Here is a 21,042-nt window from a genome sequence, read left to right on the forward strand (position 1 = left end):
ATGAGGAACCATTATTGGATGTTTTCAATCAAATGGTTAGCCAGTCTCATACGGAGTTGGAGGATTTTTTTCTCCTGGAAACTTGGGTTTTTTGTCCCTCAAAACAGGCAAACTAGTCCTATGAACACACAAATCTACATGCGTAAATACTTGCTTTTAGGAGGTGCAGCAGAGGAGTGGCAAACTGACTGCATTAAATTTCCTAGAAACCCTTAATTAGAGGACTTAACCTGCCTTGACCTGATGAGAATTGATGATGATAGCAATAGCAAGACATAGCAATATAAAAAAGGAGATGAGAGAAAAAGGACACTCTCTCTCCCTCTCTTGCACTTCACTCGTTTATGACCAATGAACTTGTCATCATCAGTTATAAAGAAGTCAGGATGTGTTTGTAAGAAGCTAGGACTTTGCTGTTAAAACAAAGAGGAAGAAAGAGAGAGTTGTAAAACTGGAGCCAAGAATTACTGCTGGAAATTACTGGCAAAGACAGTGATTCATAAGTAGAAATCTGTGAAATACTGCATCTGTAGTATTAAGGTACAGAATGATCCATCAATCAAAATTAGTCGACACACTTGCCAAAAAGAGTATGCCATTAATCTTAGTTCAGAAAGCAAAAGATAACCTTCTTGTTGAGAATAATTCCAGCTTGTGTTTTCAAAACAGACAGAAATTTTGTTTGGTTCACCTGAAGCTGAAATATGTAAAAATACAGTTCTAAGTAGTAGTTCAGTGAGAGCTGTGTTTGTAGTTGTAGAAACATCCCGACACATACTGTGTTGTGAATTGAAAGGCAAGTAAGATTTTAAAGGCAGAATTTAGTGAAACTAAAGCTACCATTAAGGCAAGTGTTTCAATTGTCTAAAGTTAATTTAAGCAATGCTTTAAACTATGTAAAAAAAAACTTACAATTAATACACAGATTAAGTGTGGTTGCTCTATCAATTAGATGTGTAACAACAATCAGTCTTTGTTGCATTAATTAAGCAGCAGAGAGTAAATCTCTGTTGTCTTAACCAAAAATATAGCAGACAGATGTTGTCAACTAATCTCTCATATCTGTAGTATTATTTGTTCCAATTAAATTGTGTTACTATAACCTCATGCCATTCCTGAAATCTAAGCAGTCACATGTAACTGTTCACTGTTTAATTGAGTCATCCTTTTAGAGAGGAGATAAAAGTTTCCACCACTCAGCATGTGCTGAGGTTATCACCTACCCTGGCCATAGCAGTAGGTAAGAAGAAAGAAACTGCTGCTATGTTTTATGAAATGGAGGATGTAACCCTTAGGGGAAACTATAAGGAAGACTGTTCCAAAGCAGAGGTCAGTGGAATGGAAATAGTAGATAAGAAGCTGGTCTAGCATATTTGAAGCTGGACAGTAAGCAGATACCCAGCAGTTGTTTGACCTGTGACAATATCCAAAGAGATCTGATCAAGCATGGAGCATCATCAGATCTCTTTGGGTATTATCAGAGATTAGGGAAGGTAAAGTGTAATCTTTCTGGAACAAAATAAGACAGGATTATATTTTTGTAGCAGTAAAGTTGATAAAGTTGTTCTCAATCCATTAAAATATGAAAAAGGAGATCAGCATTTAAGATAAAGATAATGATAGATCTCAGAGAATATCTGAGCATTGCAAGGCTTGTCATGAAAAAAGAGGACTGGAGTGTACTGTCATCTGCAAAACTATGTTGCTTTGTGGTGTACCATGTTAGTAATCTACCTGAATACTGAACTAATTAGGATGGGCTGGAAATTTGGGATTTAGCTAACTAAATTTTATTATTGGCTTAAACCAGAATAACATGATAGAATTTCATAATGGCAGGGACATCATCTGATTAAACCAGTTCCCCATTGTTTTTGCCAGGGAATCAGCGTGAAAAATTAGTTACCAGAACATATCCCAACTCAACTTTAGCAGAGGTCAAGATTGGCACCATCAACATAAGTATCAATGGAAAAGAAATGTAACTAGCAGAAAATATGGATAAGTATCGACAGATTGACATAATAGGTGTTACCAAAACAAAGAAGACAAAAACAGGTGAGATCTTTCTAACAACAAATACAAGATGTTATATTCTGGAACAATCAAGGAAAAAGAAGGAGTAGCTATAATATTCAACACTAAATATGAGGATAATCTTCTTGAATGGCAGACAATATCACAGAGCGACATGGACAAATATCAAAATGGGGAACTGGATAATGAGATCTAAGTCCATGATCCTACAGAAGGTGGTTCTCCTAAGGAAGAAGTGGAGGAATTTTTTGAGGCAATAGAGAAATCAGCTGACAACTAAAAAGGAAAATAGACTAGTTATTACTAACACCATGTTCGAACATAAAGATGTGCACAAATTCACATGGAGAGAAGATGCAAAAGGCTCACTGATGATAAGAAAAGGTTCACTGACTATTGTTGTTAGCGATATATCTTCATCCTAGTTTAAGAGAAGAGTATACAGAGGAATTAAAATCAGAAGCTTTCAGTTTTGAGCAGGACAAAATGGTGAGAGTGACTGTAGTCCTGATTTGGAGGATAAATAGACAAGTAGATATATCAAGGAAGAAGAATTTATGTAGAATTATGAGGTAGGCAACTATCATAGACTTAGAAACCAGCTTGCAGCAGTACAGCTGATGAAAGAATTTGAAGGAAGAGATGTATGAATGGGAAATACTTAAGAAAAAAAATTATGATTCATGTTCAGCTAATACAGTTTAATACATAATGTGAGTGACACATACTATTTTTCGGACAACAAGATGCACCCCAAATTTATGAGACAATTTTTAGAAAAAATATATTATTATATAAAAATATTCACAAACCTTGAATTTTATTTATTATTACCATAACTTGTACCAGCAGCATTCAGTTTGTCTTCACTCGTCTTAGTTCAGACAATAATACAAAAAGTGACATTACTGTCACTTTTTGTATTATTGTCTGAACTATTTTTATCACTCTCTTCAAAAACTAAGTCATCTTCAGTACAATCCATCGTGTTACTTATGCTGCATTTTTTAAAAGACTTAATAATTGTCTTGTCCATTCAAAACTGCATACGCTTGCCCACTAACTACTATTGATGGCAGTAAAGTTTTTGTATGTAAAATATCGGGGATTCCCACATATGAAGCGAGACACGTGTTTGGCTCACATTGAAAACATGGGAATCCAAGGCTTACCGGTATCACCTACCTTCAAACCATAAGATGCACACCAATTCTAAGTCGATTTCTGTGCATAAAAAAGGTGCGTCTTATGGTCCAAAAAATACGGTAGCCTATTAGTTACAATATAGTCTGTTTATTTTATAATATATACTTATTATTTATAACATATTCCATAGTATTATAGAATAATTTATAACATTTTATAATATAGGCAAATGATGAAAAGCACACCCATATTCAGCCAATTCTAGAAGAAATGAATGGTGTCAGATTATGGACCTATTAGCACTCACTATAGTGCTCTCTAAGCACTATAGTGAGTGCTAATTAATGGAAAAGATCAAACGAGAAAACAGCAAACTTCCTCATCACATTATTTGGAGAAGTGCCAGTTAATCAGCAACCAACAATATGGATTCTGCTACTCAAGTTCCATAGCAGTGGAAAGGTTTGCATATCAAATTATCATGCAATATTAGACATATTGCATGATAATTTGATATGCTGTTGCACTAGATATTTTCAAGGTATTAGACATAATCTAGCAGAGAAATCTCAGCAAATCACCACTCTTTATAATAGACTTGTGATTTTTTCTCAGGTCATTTATTGTGTGTAGTGATGGATGGCGTTCTCTCTTCAGATTTCTCTACTAATGCAGGTTCCTTAGGGTTCTGTTATGTCACCCATCCTCTTCTTCACACATAAACATGACCGTCTTTCATTTATCTCAAATCCTATCCACAGTTTTGTCAGAGACAACACTTTACATTACTCATACAATAAACTTTATAATGTTCACACATTCTAAACTTAAGATCATCCACAACCAATGCCCATGACTGAAATTTTCACACCAGCCTTCGATGGGATGATGACAACCTAGTCACCTTTGATGCTTCCAAGACAGAATTTTATGTTATGTCAAAAAAAAAAAAACTTTTCTTCCTTACTTTTTATACTGGTCATCTCAACAATCAAGGACCAGGATCTCTCTTCTTGGACTGACTCAAAACTCCTAGTCTTTCCTGACATAATTACATCACTTCTACACATACTCTGTTTAAAAATTGTTATCTTCATTTTGTCCAGCTTCTAAATCCATACAAATCTCAAATCTGCCCAACTTAGAATGCTGCTACACATGCATTTGGGATGTGCACCAAAAAACCATTCTAAATATTCTCAATGCTCTTCAGAAGAATGCATTCTGGATAACTGATGAACCTCTCTTGCAACCTCACTAGTCCCTTCTCACTGACAGAGAGTTTTCTCATTGACTCAGATATTTCCACAGGTGCTATACGGCAGAAACTAACATCCACCATTTCTGCTAAATTTACACAAGAAATAGCTGTCTAACAACCATTTACAGGATAAGCTTCTAATCCCAAACCTGCTAATTACACACATGAAGTATTCCACAGATTACAACTTCCAGCTCTTCAAAATGTAATGTCAATGGATCACTTTTTTTCGGACCCATGCCATAATGGCATTTATCTGATACTGTGTTGAAGTCTTTCATGTGTGATGGTGACATAAGAAATTCGTATTTCATTTGGATATGTTGATGCCCACTTCAAAGTTTAGCTGTGAACATGACCACTGTTCCAATTCAGAAGGAACTCGAGTTAGAAGTTTCTGTGAAGAAACAATGTGTGAGGATAAAGAAATAGAGAGCTTTGATCTACCTGACTTAACAGTTTCTACTGGAGTACTGGATGATTGAAAAGCAGGAGAAACCTCTCCTTCTTAATCAGCATCAGGATTATTTTCTTTCCTACCTAGGCATTAAAATCTTCCATTATCATATTAAAATAAATATATCTTCATCACTTTAACTGATCATATACTATATCTTTATCTCTCTTGCTAGTTGTTAATTATGCTTGCATTTTCATAAGTTACCATCTTTTATTAGTTCTTATTTTAGTTTGACATACTCTTTCTCTGAAATTAATTCTAAATTTTCTATCCTGTTTTTTTATTTTTTTTTTAAATGAAAAATTCAGTATCATATTATTTTATTTTCATCCTTACTACAAGTGGATGATGATCTTTATTTGAAAAACTTAAGAGTGAATGAGTCACCCTTTAGTTCTTCCAAGTGTTTCCCTATTCATGTCCCATTTATGTAATGAATCTCTTCTTCTAAATCTGCTAAGGAGTCTACATTGTCAGTAGCCATATGTAGTTTCATAGTTTTATGATTTGCAAGTTTCTGTGTTTATGTTCTGATGACAAAGTTCTGAATACTGTCACCCTTAGTTTCTGAAAGAGATTGACAATATGAATTTTTATTAGTTTTGCCATACCTTTGAAGCTTTTATAAATATGTCCTTGGAAATTTTTTTTCTCTTCATTTCCATAAAGACAAGAATTGATGCATTTTACAGTCATAAAAACAAAAACATAGTTCAAATACTCTAAAAGCAATGGAGTTTGGGGTGAAAAAAAATGAAGGTAAAGGATGGTAGTTGGGGTGTTTAAGGGTCAAAGCTGTATCTGAGAGGAAATCTCCACATAGCCTTTAAAGGAATGGGGAGAAATGACCAGGGCTTCTGACCTAATGTCCAATCCTCACCTTCTCGCGGTGCACCTTGTTGGGTATCTACTGGATACTGAACGAACAAAAATGGGCTGGCAATTCGGGATTTAGCCAACCAAATTGTATACTTATTAGCTTAAACCAAAATACAAACTGATGGTACAACATGACAAAATTTCATGCAGGCTGAGGCATCGCCCGATTAAACAAAGTTCCCGTTGTTTTCGCCTGGGAACAAGGGTGAACGGCGGAACTACTGGAACAAATCTGAAAACACAACCCAACTCAATGGTATACTATCAACATAAGAAGCCTGAATGGCAAAGAAATGGAGCTAGATGAGGAATTAGATAAGTACCAGATCAACATAATAGGGGTGACTGAAACAAAAAAAAAAAAGACAAAAACTGGTGAGATCTTTCTGAGCAATAATTACAAAATGTTATATTCAGGCAATGACAATCAAGGAAAAGAAGGTGTAGCCATAGTATTCGACACAAAATACGAGGCTCATCTTCTTGAATGGTAGACAGTGTCAAGTAGAGCGATTTGGGCAAATAATCAGAATGGGGAACTGGATAATGAGACTTATTTGTGCCTATGGTCCAAGAGAAGGTTCTACTAAGGAAGAAGTGGAGGAATTTTTTGAGGCTCTAGAGAAAGCTGACACAATGAAAAAGGAAAAGTTGGTGTTTGTTGGGGGATCAAAATAGCACAGTAAGAAGTGATTGTCAGACATACAAAAATGTTTTGGAAAAATTTGGAAAAAAGAGCAAAGCTACTAACAATCGCAAATACCTGTTGGATTTCTGCTCAGGATATGGACTGGTTATTACTAACACCATTTTCCAACATAAAAATGTGCGCAAATTCACATGGAGAGAAGAGGCAAGGAATAAGAAAAGTCTCATTGACTATGTTACTGTTGATAGCAATGTTTTCTCCCTGGTGCAGGACACCAAAGTGTACAGAGGATTTGAAATTGGAAGTGAACACTATTTAGTCTTGAGCAGGATAAAATTGAATTTCATATTGAAAAGAATGACATGTAAGAAAGTTTTAAAGCAAATAAAAGTTTAGCAGCTCTCAGATGTGAACTGTAGACTAAAATACACAAAGATTATTGAAGAAAAAATGAAAGAGTTTGAGAACATGAACCAAACCATGGAGATTCAGTGGCAAACCTTCAAGAAAACCCTGATTGATTCATCAAGAGAGACGTGGTGAGGTTGCCTGCAAGGATAGAAAAATCAGATCTCCATGGTGGACACAGGAAGTTAAAGAGGTAGTGAAGGAAAAGAAGAAAACATATCAAAATTTCCTGGCAAATAAATCAGCATGTGCTCTTAGAGAATAAAGAGACAAATGTAAGAAAGCTAAATACTGTGTAAAACTAGCTAAAAAAAAGTCATAAAAGGACTTTGGCAAGAACATAGAAAATAAATATCAAGAAGGTGGTAAGATATTCTGAAGGATGTTGAAGAAGCATAGAAATGGAGGAAGGAGTGCTGTAAAAGGAGTTAGAGATGATAAAGGTGACATGAAAATAGGAGAAAAATATATTCCTTGAATGTTGGAGTAATTATTTCGAAAAATTGCTAAATGAAACAAGCAGTGATAGCACAGTGGTAAAAAACACTCAACAGGAATACAGTCAGGAACACATATCCATACTTGAAGTAGAAAAAGCCATCAAAGGCTTGAAATGTGGAAAGGCAGCAGGAGTAGATGATATTTGACCAGAAATGCTGAAGTATGGTGGTATATAAGTCTTTCAGTGGCTGCACTGCATAATTCAGAAGGCCTGGACAGAGGGACAAATTCCTGATGATTGGAGTAGAGCTCTAATAGTACCCATGTATAAAAAGTGAAATGAAACTGAATGTGAGAATTACAGAGGAATTTTCCTACTGAGTGTTCCGGGCAAGATTTATGCCAGTATACTTGAGAAACGGTTGAGAAGAATTGTGGAAGAAAAGCTTGGTGAAGAACAAGCAGAATTCAGACCAAATAGAGGCTGTCAGGATCAGATCTTCACTTTACGACAAATTGTTGAGAAATCATGGGAATATAACAAAGATCTGTATTTAAGTTTTGTCGATCTGGAAAAGTCATATGAGAAGGTGCCAAGAAAGAAGCTAATCAATACGCTACAGTTATATGGTGTCAATGGGGCATTATATCATGCAATACTTAGTCTTTATTTGAGTTGTAAATCAGCAGATAGAATTGAAGGAAATACATGAAGATGGTGGTTTAATGTTAAATCTGGTATGAGACAAGGATGTACATTATTCCCTCTGTTATTCTGTCAAAACGACCCAGAAAAAGACCAAGATATAGGTGGATTGATATGGTACAAAAGTGTCTTAGATTATAGAAATATAAGATCTGATAATGTTGGAGTCTTGACAAGTAACAGGCTGATTTGGAGGAAAATGGAAGATAGGAAGTTAGTAATGATGTAAATATTTCATGTAGTACTATCATATCCTGTACACCCCTTGAGGGTGCATTGGAGGAATTTGATGATGATGAAGATGGTAGTTGTGAGGCTGGGAATAGGAGAATGGAGAGGAGAAACTGAAGTAGTACAGAAAATGGCAAAAAGGAATAAAGATTGGTATTTAGCTCAAATACTGCAGGTTTGTCATAACTGTTGTCACAAAATGCAATTGACACCATCAATTCCATAAACAGATTTAATATCAGATTTATATGGCAATCTATAAATGTAAGAGTCAGGAACAAAATTTGCTGTCTTTTTGGATATTTTAAGATATGTGCTTTTAATATAGAGAACAGTTTCATGTTTCTCATTTAATATATTCCTAACAGTCAAAAGATTAGCATCATCATTTATTCACTGATTTTTGAAAAAAAGCATGATGATGATAATCAATGAAAAGAGGTGAAGTCAACACAGTTTAATGAAGCATATGAGGGTAGATCTAGAAGTAAATATACAAGGTGCATTTACAAGGTACTTACATATATGAATTAATGGTTCCTACTATGATAATAATGAGGCAATATGAATCGATGATGATAATAAGTTCGGTCATGTTTGTGTTGCAAGATCATAGCGCAGTATGATATAAGATGGCAATCTGTTTAGAAATCTGGCCTTGGAAGAAGAAAAAAAAGCCCCCTCCCAATCTTCTTCAGAGAAAGAGGGAAAAAATTGCATCTTGCCACACAATAAATTTTCTTATGTGTAGCAAAATGCAACACAACAAAAATACACTCAGTAACAGAAATTAAACTGACTCACATCTGCAGGAAAGGAGTCATGCAAAATGATGAAGATAACACTTGGTAGGAGACCTGATATTCAAAATAAATATCAAATGACCTATCCTACCCAAATGAAGTTGCAGGAAAGGAGTGATGAGTTAAAATTTTACAAAGTGAAACAGAGATTTCCAGGATAAGGGAGCTAATATTCAATGTGAAGGCTGAAGTTATACCATGCACTTTGACACTGTTCAAATCTAGGAAATGATTTAAAAAGGAGATATTACCTGATCAGATCTCATCTCTAGTAAAGATACATTGTTTGAAGATTTCAGTGTAAATATACGTTGGAACCGAAAACTTTCAGATCAAGAATATGGCCAAAACTTTTATTTTTATTGTAATGATGTGTGTAATAAATTTTTCAAATTGAAGGATATTCATAAAAAATTGCCCATGCAAAGTAACTTTAAATGCAATACTAACAAAATTTAATTTTCAAATTACAAGGTGAAATTCTGGAATCCAAAAATGTTTTTTTTTTACTTGATTAAAAGTCACACTCTTTTGAAAACATACTACGTTTTGGTAAAATTCTGGAGTCTTAAATTTTTATTTTATATTCAGCCCTTATTAGATATTTATTTTTATGGGGATCTCGCCAGATAAAACTGTAAGCATGTAGTACATTAGCACTGTTACACCTGATACCTTAAGAATATAAAATTCTCAACTATCATGGTGTAACATGAAGAATAAATAAAATAAATTAAAACCCTGCATAAAAGATAATAGTTGAATTAATTAAAAGAAAAAGAAAGATTCTTGCATCCAATAAAATATAAAAAAAATAAAGGTGTTTGTTAAACTAACTAACAAAAGAAAGAATATATTAATATTGTGATATGATTTAAAAGAGAAAATTTAACTAAATAAGACAGAAAAGGATTAGTCATAAGAGATGGTATGTGAGAGGTTAGAGATTAAGTTATTAAGCAAGTTCATAGAAAATTTTTGGAAAGGGGATTAAATTAGAGGCTAGCAAAGGAAAACAACAGACTATCGCTCAGAGCCAATTCCCGGATTGAGACATCGTTACGGGCTCGCCGATCAAAGGACGTTTGGCAGAAAAATGCCACCTTAATTGGTCGGTGAAGTAAAAACAAGTAGGGGGCAGAGAAAAGAAGTTAGAAAAAGTGCCGTTAGGAGAACAGGTATAAAAGGGTTGGAAACCCCCCCCCCCAGGCCTTTTTTGGTTTTGGTTTTGATTCTGTTCCAAAGGAGTCCTTCGCGAGCTCTTTCGTAGGGATTTCACGGTGATTTCCTGAATGGCGATATAGGGGTTATATCTCCGGCGTCACAACATGGAAACAAAAGTGAGCGGAATTTCGGTTCCGTATTTCCTATGTGAGAAGCGAAGAATGCCATAAAGTCGAGGAAAAGAAAGCATATTCTTTGTGTTTCGACTTCAGTGACAACTACGAGAAGGGGAAGGAAGTAAAGAAATCGATGTCCACTAGGCGAGTTGCACAGCCGATATATAGATGATTCAAAGTGTGTTCGGAGTTACGAAAGGATAAGCCAGCGTAAGCCTAGTTCAACTCCAAAAAGAACGTAGGAGAAGCAGATTATCGGTGAGGTTATATCAAGATAGTTCAATCAGAAGAAGGTAAAGGCCCATATGGAAAATTCAAGAAAGAAAGGTACTGTAAAATATATCTAATATTAACTAAAATTTGTCTGTGATAAGTATCATTATTCTAATACGGAACTGTTGAAGTGACCAAGGAAAATTTATACTAGGACTTTAGTATCTGACAGAATATATTAAAAGTAAGCTGGCTAGTGTTAATGTTATGTGAAAAATTAAGTGTCCTGAGAATTTTACATGTCTATTGTAATGTATGGGAAAGTTAAAATGTCATAGTTGTGTGTTAGTGGAAAAAGGTTTAGTTAATCTACTTAAGTTTGAATAGTTAAATAGTGTGAATTAATCTTATTTGTCCATGTCAAGTGAATTTATGTTTGAACTGTTATGGCGGCATGATTGTAATACTCATTATAGGATCATAGCCTAATTACTTGTAATAAGCTAATGTTAGTTTGTAAGTATTTAGTTTAGCATTAAATTGAGTAATCACAAAAATTGAATTGTACCGTGTTAAGGAATTTAATAAACCTTTGTTCAATGATAAAACAGTTGTCTGAAATTGCGGTCCAATGCACCACTTGAAAAATTATGAACCTAATCACGCGGGAAATTAATGTGTTAAGAAACGAGATAAAGTGTCACGACTGCAACATTGTTTCACTTTCAGACATATCTGAGTTCTTTCTCCTTGTTTTGTATATAATATCTTAAACTAAATATCCCAAAAGGCGCAGTATAAATACAAATATTAGGGGTACTAAGGGGAGAAATAATTTAAGTATTAGTAAAAAATTTTGGTGATATCTCGAGCGTAGATAATAGAAGAACATAGATAAGAGAAAATTACTAGATAGAATAAAAATCGTAGAATGGGACACAACAGCACTCAACAGTTAATAATCAGGAAGCGTGGTTAATGCTTACAAGGCACTTTAGACATCCAGCAAGCAGGTAGTATCAACAAAAATCAGCTACTACCTAATAAACATCCATGCCACAGGGGGATTTGAATCCATAACCTGTAGATTATGGAGCAGAAATGCTATCCACTTGACCAACCAATTAAATACTATTTGTTAAAAAACACTTTTGCAAAAATTCTAGCTAATTTATTTCAAATCTGAAGATGTATATTTAAAACCTGGAGATATGGTATAGAAAAAAAGAGTATTAAAAAAATTTGTTCTGCAAAATCTAATGAACAAGCAAATCACAATTTATAATGAAATTAAGATATGTGTAAAATATAATCTCAGCTGGAAAAAATAAATAAAAATTATGCTGAAAGTAATTTAAGAATTACTTTAAATAATGACATACCTGATCAATAGCACAAGGAATCAAACATGGAATATCTTTTCTTGATCCAAATATATGGGGAAAGGATGAGCTGAAAGAAGGTGCAGCCTGTACTGCTGGAAAACTTATTTTACCAATGCAGTCACTATCACCAAATCCAAAAATGCCTTTTACTTGATTAAAAGTCACACTCTTTTGAATGCGTACTACATTTTGGTAAAATCCTGGAGATTTTCTAAATTAGTAACATACCGCATATCAGACATGCAATTCTGAACTTACGTAATTACATGTTTGTAATTTACAAACATGTAATTACGTAAACATGTTTGTAATTTACAAACTTCTTATAACATTAAACTTTACTATTCTATTAAGCAAATTAAATAATGTCTTCTTAATATATTACAACATATAAATGATATATATCCATCATCATCAATTTCCTGATATATATACCCCTAAGAGGTGTTTAGGTTACTATGACAGTTACTATGATTAATAGTAATGTAAATTCAAGCAATACATGATTAAATTTACATTACTATTAATCTCCTATCCACAATTTTCCACCAAATTAGTGTACTACTTGTAAGAACTTCAATATTGTCATATCTAACATTTCATTCTTCTAAGGCAGTTCTGAATGAATCAATCCACCTTGACCTTGATCTTCTTCTGGGTCTCTTTCCTATGATTTTGACATCAAACACCTGTTTTACTAACCTTTCCTCATCCATTCTATTTACGTGGCCATACCAGTTTAGATTAGCTCTGCTGCCACATTCTTGAATGCTAATAATTTCAAGTTTCTTTCCAATATGATTCTGCCATTGATTCACCCCACTGATTTTTCTCAGAACCTTCATATCTGTGGTCCCTAGTTGGAATTTTTTTTTTTTCTTCACTTGATTAGACTATAAATTATATATTTAGTTTAATCCTTTATCCAAGTGTAAGCAAACTAAGTTTGAACCTGAAGTATCTTCAGGACTGGCGCAACTTGTAGCAAAGGAGGACAAAGCACATCTCCTTGCAGACATGTATAATGATATGCATTATGGGAAGGGTCACTACCCAGACCATTTTTGACCTTTATTAAGGTCTCTTCAGTGGAAGGCAGACCAGATGTGATACCAAGGTTGAAGCAATGCAGAAGTCATGTTTACCTATATGAGTTGCCAAAAGGTGTCACACCTTATTATTAAATTACTCTGGATTAGAGAAAGATGTTGAAAGTTGGAAGAGAAGGATGTTAGAAAAAACTTCCAACATCTTTCTCTAATCCAGAGTAATTTAATAATACGGTGTGACGCCTTTTGGCAACTCATATAGGTAAACATAACTTCTGCATTGCTTCAACCTTGGTATCACCTCTGGTCTGCCTCCCACTGAAGAGACCTCAATAAATGTCGAAACTGGTCTGGGTAGTGATCTTTCCCATAATGCATAGCATTATACATGTCTGCAAGGAGATGTGCTTTGCATTGTGGGATACCAAGGCAAGTGATGTGAAGCTTTGTCTACCTTTGCTACGAGTTGCCCCAGTCCTAAAGATACTTCAGGTGCAAACTTAGTTCGCTTACACTTGGATAAAGGATTAAACTAAATAGTCATACCCCGACTTACGCGAATCCGAAGTTACGTGGTTTCTTATATGTACGTATTCCCATCCCGCTTCATGCCTGACCACTAGTCGTATCTTTCCGGTGTTGGCTGCGTTTGCCAGTGTCACACATGCTGTGAACAAGCACTGACGTGTTTCGCACGGTCTCCATTCATACATGATTTTTAGTCTATAAACCTTGCGATTGTTTAATGTTATGTTCTTGATAAAAATTTTATCACATAAAAAATAATAATGTCATCCAAAGGAAGAAAGTCCGATTCTTCTACAGCAAGCAAGAAAAGAAAAACATTGACTTTGGAAACAAAACTCAACATTATTAAGGATTTTGAAGGTGGAATGAAAATTTGTGAGCTAGTAAAGAAGTTCGATCTACAGGAATCCACAGTAAGAACAATCAAAAGTTTACAGATTTTGGAGGACATAGATTCTGATGAGGAATGAATTGTAGCCACAAAGCAAGGAATAAAAAAATCATTAGCTTGCTATGAAGAAATTTTGCGTGACAAGAAATAGACATTATGCCGTCAGACGAATCTATTAGATTTTATGAAACCATCGACATCAAAATAACTTTCTTTTTTTTTTTATGTCGAAAAACTACAATTATGATTATATTTCTTAAAAAATATAGGTGTTTTGGTAAATCTTTGGTCCCAATTAACTAATATTTTGTATGTTTGTATATATAATTACATGCAAAATTATACCCGAGTCATGCGAATTCGACTTACGTGCTTATACAGTCATACCCCGAAGTTACCTACCGTGTAACTTCGGGGAATGACTGTATATAATTTTGCGGTTTCTAGTCTTTGATCAAGTGCTAGATTTCTAACCCAATTCCCAGATCCATAACTTAAAACCGGTTTGAACAGGGTCTTGTATACTGCTAACATGGCGTTTTGGCTAATTTTGCTCTTATTCCATATAAATTTATTCAGCTGGCTACACACCATACCAGCTTTGCTTATTCTGTTGTCTATTTCCAGATTTAATCTGCCATATTCACTAAAAACTGTGCCTAAATAGCTGAAATACACTGCTCTAAACAATTAGGGGATATTTTAGTTTCTGTCGGATAATTATAAATTTCTGCAAATAATTATAACTATTGGGTACTTTATAACATGAATAAATATTTCTTACTTATGGATAGGGTGTAATTGATGAGATATTGTTTAAAATAATCAATATTTCTTACAAATTTAACAAATTATAGATTTTAGCGTTAAATAACTTTAACAAGAATAACAACAAGAATAGCCAAAATCGCTTTTGTTAATTTTTAATAAGCATGTGGTCTCCATAACAGCCAAAGAAAATAGTGGGGAAATATCTCACAAAGAGTGGGATATTTCCCCACTCTTCTGTAAGAGCAATTTTGAGCTCTTGAAGCAATTGTGGTGGTGCCAGTCGAGCAGAAATGCACTTACCTGGAGCATCCCAGGCATGTTCAATTGGATTAATAGGGTGAAACAAGCAGGCCAGTCCATTCATTCAATACCTTCTTCCTCAAACCACTCGTACCAAATTTGCATTGTTATCCATAAAAATGAATTCTTAACCAATTTCAGCAGCATATGGACGAACTATAGGTTCCAAAATCTCATTGCAATACCTTTGGGCTGTTAAGGAACTGTTTCTGATAAAATAGAGATCAGTTTGGCCACCTATACTTATTCCAGTCCATACCATCAAACTCCCACCATGATGTTGGAGTCTTTCACGAACAAACTGTGGATTATTTCTTGTTCCACTTTCATGCCATATCAAAAGATATGTCGGTTATCTGGTTACAGACTGAACTTGGACTCATCACTAAAAAGTACACAAGCCCAATCCTCATTTGTCCAATTGTAATGTTCCTGTGCCCAAATTCTTCGGACTCTTTTGTGAGTTGCAGTAAGTGGAATGCAAACCATTGATCTTCGAGCATATAAACCTATGGTATGAAGATGATTTTGAACATTTCCCATCTCCAGAAAGTGATTCCAAAGTTGTGAATTACGTTTTGAGATACACAACACACTTGAGTGACAACTTGCTGCATTTGTCCAATTTCTAATCGACCAATGGCTCTCCAAGCCATGGAGTCTGGGATATCATGTTGCTCTCCCTTTTTAACAAAATAATGGGTGGTAGGTGACATAAGTTTACAACTGAAGTGATAATTATGCACTGTGGAAGTGAGCGCAACAAGCCATGCTTTTATACCCCCCAACGCACACATGCTAATACGGCTAAGACATGTTTTGACAAGTCTTAACATGATTTTGTACACAGTTGCATGTTCTATTCTACACTGTTGTATATTAAGAATATTTTAAAATAAACGTGTTACATTCGTAAATTATTTTTATAACTTTATAATTTACAAGAAAACCAAAATATCCTCTAATTGTTTTGAGCAGTATATTTTACTTCTTCTATAGGATCTCCATTCACAACGTAGCTGAAGTTTTCTATTTTCTTGCCTATTTTCATAGTTTTGGTCTTTTTAATGCTGATTTTCATGCCAAATTTGTTATAGCTCTTATTCAATTTAGTTAGGAAATTCTGGATACTTGCACTAGATGTGTTTAGGAGTACAACATCATCTGCATAAAGCAAAGTATGTACAAAATTTGATATCTCCAATTCTAATATCAGGTTCAATGCCACCTTCATAATATGATCCATATAGATGATGAATAAGAATGGAGATAATGTAAATTCATGTCTTACCCCTGATTTTACATCAAACCATCTTCCTGTATTTCCTTCAATTCTAACTGCTGACTGACAACTTAAATATAGACCATCATATTTGTAAATTTAGGGACACAAAAACACACGTCTTATTCTATGATTGCTATGATAGATATAGACTATGGATTGCTCTCTTTAATACTTCATTCATTGCATATAATTGTAGTGTTTTCAAAAGCTTTTCTCGGGTGCCTTGTCATATGCCTTTTCCAGATCTACAAAACTTAAGTACAGATCCTTGTCATATTGCTACGATTTCTCAACTATTTGTCTCAAAGTGAAACTCTGATCTTGACAATCTTTATTTGGCCTGAACCCTGCTTGTTCTTCTCCAAGTTTCTCTTCCACAATCTTTCTCAACCTCTTTTCAAGTATGCTTGCATAAATCTTATCTGGAACACTCAGTACAGAAATTCCTCTATAATTCTCACATTCAGCTTTATTCCCTATTTTTTGTAGACGAGTGCTATGAGCGCTCTACTCCAATCATTGGGAATTCGACCTTCTGTACAGGTCCTCTGAATTATTATTACGGGCGACTCCAGGGAGTCCTTAGACTCATCGAGGGAGGCCCTAAACATCATGTCCACACAACTATACGACATTCTCACAGTATCTATCACCCTTGCCTTGAACTCACTCACTCATAGCACCCACAACAGACTCTGGCAGCTTATTCTACTCACTTACCACTCTAAAAGTAAAGAACCCAGCTCTAACACCCCTGCTAACCACACTCTTGCCCAGCTTCCATAGGAGTCCCCTAGTTCTCCCACCACCAGTCCTGATCTCAAAAATATCCTCTGAATTAATCCTATAGAAACCCTCATATGTATTCTGCAGTGTAGCCACTGCAAACTTTTAAACCTCCATACTTAAGCATTTCTGGTTGAACATCATCTACTCTAGCTGCCTTTCCAATTTCAAATTTTTGGATTTCGGCTTTTTCTACCTCAAGTATTGATATACTCCTCTTTGCATTCCTCTTGAAAATTTTCAACTACAATTCTGTCACTGCTTGGTACATTTAACAGTCTTTCAAAGTAATTACTACAGATATCTAGGATATCCTTATCTTCAGTTTTCATGTCACCATTATCAACTTTGATTCCTTTCCTCTCTTTCCTCCATTCTTTGTGGTTTGAACATGGTCTTGCATACTGCTAGTTTGGTGTTTTGGCTAATTTCTCTCTCTTATTCAAAGTTTATTTTATATATATATATATATAAAGGATTAAACTAAATTTATTATTATTCTCTCTCATTCCATATAAATTTATTCATCTGGCTACCCACCATATCAGCTTTGCTTATTCTGTTGTCTATTTCCAGATTCTAGAGGCTATTTCTTCAATAGTCTCCAGAATATTTTGCCACCTTCTTGATATTTACTTTACATACTCTTACCAAAGTCTTTCCATGACTTTTGTTTAGCTACTTTTACACATAGCTTAACTCACATTTTTCTCTGTATTCTTTTAAGGCATCTGCTGACTTACTTGCTAGAAACTTTTGGTATGTTTTCTTCTTTTCCCAGACTGTTTCTTTAACTTCTTGTATCTACCATGGTGTTATAATTTTTGTATCCTTGCATACAATTTCACCACATACCTTCCTAGCTGAATTCAATCAATATTGGAAGTTTTTCACTTGGTTAGACTGTAAATTATATACTATATATTTTCGCGTATAATGCGATCCACATATAATGCGAACTAGAAATTTTGTTTAAAAACTAGCCCTAAAATGCCATTGTTCCCTAAAATTATAAAACAATACAAATTAACGAAAGAAATGTTTATTTTAAAACAAAATGTCAAAATACAATATGAATTAACGAAAGAAATATTTATTTTAAAACAAAATGTCAGAATCCTTTAAATTTTTCTTCATCTTTTGAGTCATCAAACATTTCATTTATAAATTCATCTGTAGGCATTGCGTCATCAGTGTAGCAGTTGTCATCATCATGCTCTCCATTTTGTTGTGCATCATCCTCGCTTTCATATGAGGCATCTTCTGATCCATCCATTGAATTACTTATTCCACATTCAAGAAATGAGCGTTGAATCATTTCAGATGGTATCGAATCCCAAGCTTCTTTAACCCAGCTGGTGACTAGGGTGATCTCAGGATTCTGAAAATTCCCGCCATTTGCCATCTTCACCAAACCAGATGACATCCATTCTCTCCATTTTTCACGTAAGTGATCTTTAAACGGCTTATTCAAGCTGACATCAAGCGGCTGCAAAACAGAAGTTAGACCAATCGGTATGATTGCTAGGTCTGTACGTAGCTCACGTGCCTTCTCTTTGCTTGCCTCTGTTAAATGTGCCTAGAAAATATCCCAGACTAGCATGCTTTGTTGACGTAACAAGCTTCCTGGACATATGTTCCATACTTGATTCAGCCACAATTGTACACCTTCTTCTTCTTCCATCCAACCTTTCTGACTGGTGCGAACAAAGACACCTGGTGGAAATTTCATATGCTTTGAAATCATCTTCCTTTTAAATATCACTGTCGGCTTTAATTTGGTTCCGTCTGCCATGCATGCTAGAACAATGGTAAAATGCGTTTTTTCATGTCCCATTGTTTTCATGAGGACACTCTTTTCACCAACTGAGTTTACTGTTCGATTCCCAGGCATATCAAAGTACATGGGCGTCTCATCCATATTGCCAATTTGGGAAAGTTCATATCTGTGACACTTCCGTAATTTTATGATAAATTTATGGAAGGACTCCTCTTTTTCTTCAAGCTGCTTTGGTAACTTCTGCGCAATTTTTGTTCGGTGTTGTAATGTTAACGCTTTGCATTCCATAAATCTGTTGCACCAGCCAGGCGAAGCAAGAAAAGATGAATACCTAGTGTTTCCTTGAATTTACCATTCTTGAATTGTAGAGCTCGAAAACGAATTGCATTTCTCATTACTATAATGTCATCTTGTCGTTGCATCAAAATCCATTCATTTAGCTCCTCTTCAAGTTCTGGAAAGGATGCTACATCTCCACGATGGAAACGTTTCATTTTGGGGATTTTTTCAAGACTGTCTTTTTGCTTACGCCAAAGTCTAATATTACTCTCTGCTATACCAAATTCTCTCATAGCAACACTGTTATTATGTTCTTCTGCAAACTGCATGACACGCAATTTAAATCCTGCTTCAAAAGATGAACGTTTACATTTCTTTTGGCTCATTTTCATGCTAGGTTTGTTTAACAAATAATATTTAAAATGAACTGTGGTTAAACCGATATAACTGTGCTAATATCCCGCCAACTTTTTTTGGCTCATTTTCATGCTAGGTTTGTTTAACGAATAATATTTAAAATGAACTGTGGTTAAACCGATATAACTGTGCTAATATCCCGCCAAGAGGGTGGGATATTAGCACTACTTACATTACTGGCTTTATGCGCAGATACGATGCTCGCTCGGTCGTCGAATGTGAGTGGGTCAAGTAGATTTGGTTGCATAGGCATTAGGTAGTATATATTGTGTGTGCAAGTCTAATAAGAGGTTATATTTTTTAAGATCCGCATATAATGCGAACCCCTAACTTTAGACCATAAATTTTTTGCATTATACGCGATAATATGCAGTATTTAGTTTAATCCTTTATACAAGTGTAAGCAAACAAAGTTTGCACCTGAAGTATCTTCAGGACTGGGACAACTCGTGGTAAAGGTGGTATAAGTTCTCATCACTTGCCTTAGTATCTTCCATAATGCAAGGCACATCTCCTTGCAAACGTATAATGCTATGCATTAATGGAAAGGCCACTCAGAACGGTTTCGGCTTTTATTGAGGTCTCATCAGTGGGAGCCAGACCCAGAGATGGTGATGCCAAGGTAGAAGTAATGGAGAAGTCATATTTACCTATATGAGTTGCCAAAAGGTGTCACCTCATTATTAAATTACTCTGGATTAGAGAAAGATGTTGGAAGTTTTTTTCACTTGGTTAGACTATAAATTATATATTTAGTTTAATCCTTTATCCAAGTGTAAGCAAACAAAGTTTGCGCCTGAAGTATCTTCAGGACTAGGGCAGCTCATGGTAAAGGTGGTATATAAACCACCTTTGGTATGAAAATCAGAAATAAACAAATACATTATGAAAAACAAGGTAGGAAATCAAGTTCATCATCATCACCACCACTAATCTAATACTAAAAACTGCCTAAATAGCTAAAATGTTTAATGAGATAGCAAATTAAATATAAAAATATATAACAGAATAAGTAAACCTGATATCTTAGGAAGCCAGATGAATAAATGTATGTGGAACAAGTCAGGTTGATCAAAGACTGGAGACTAGGGAAGAGGGTTCTGATGAAAGAACCATATTAAAAATAGATATTAGAAAATAACTAGACATTAATATTCAAAAGCGTGTATATGCAATGATAATCTAAGATGGTGGTCTGGTCATTCAACAGAATGAAAAATGAAAGATTAGAAAATAAGTACTTCAAACAAAATGACAGGATAAAGACCATAAGGTGGTCAGTCTGATGGAGTTAGGAGTGTGCTTTTGAACAATGTTTCTTAAACTGTGTTCTGCAGTAGCCCGCCCAGGTTTCCACGGGGACATTTATAATTTGTATTAGATGTTGGAGAAAAAACTGAGAATGGAAAAAAAAAATACTAATTTTTATTAAAATGACTTTTTTCTAGAACAGTTATGTTACTTTAATTTTCACATAACTATTTACTGTCATAACTG

The 21,042-nt window shown here is 34.7% G+C and overlaps 1 protein-coding gene across 1 annotated transcript in view; it reads right to left on the reverse strand.

Moving 5' to 3' along the window:
* Positions 1 to 21,042, reverse strand: part of TrpRS (Tryptophanyl-tRNA synthetase) — a 166,753-nt gene that overhangs the window by 72,210 nt on the left and 73,501 nt on the right. Inside the window, exon 5 of the mRNA XM_090392909.1 lies at positions 11,957 to 12,170. Coding sequence (XP_090249035.1) covers positions 11,957 to 12,170 — 214 coding nt within the window. The remainder of the gene's footprint in view (positions 1 to 11,956; positions 12,171 to 21,042) is intronic.

Source organism: Typopeltis vanoorti, chromosome 1, assembly GCF_054136105.1.
Source record: "Typopeltis vanoorti isolate ZY-2024b chromosome 1, IOZ_Tvanoo_1.0, whole genome shotgun sequence".
NCBI lineage: Eukaryota > Metazoa > Arthropoda > Arachnida > Uropygi > Thelyphonidae > Typopeltis > Typopeltis vanoorti.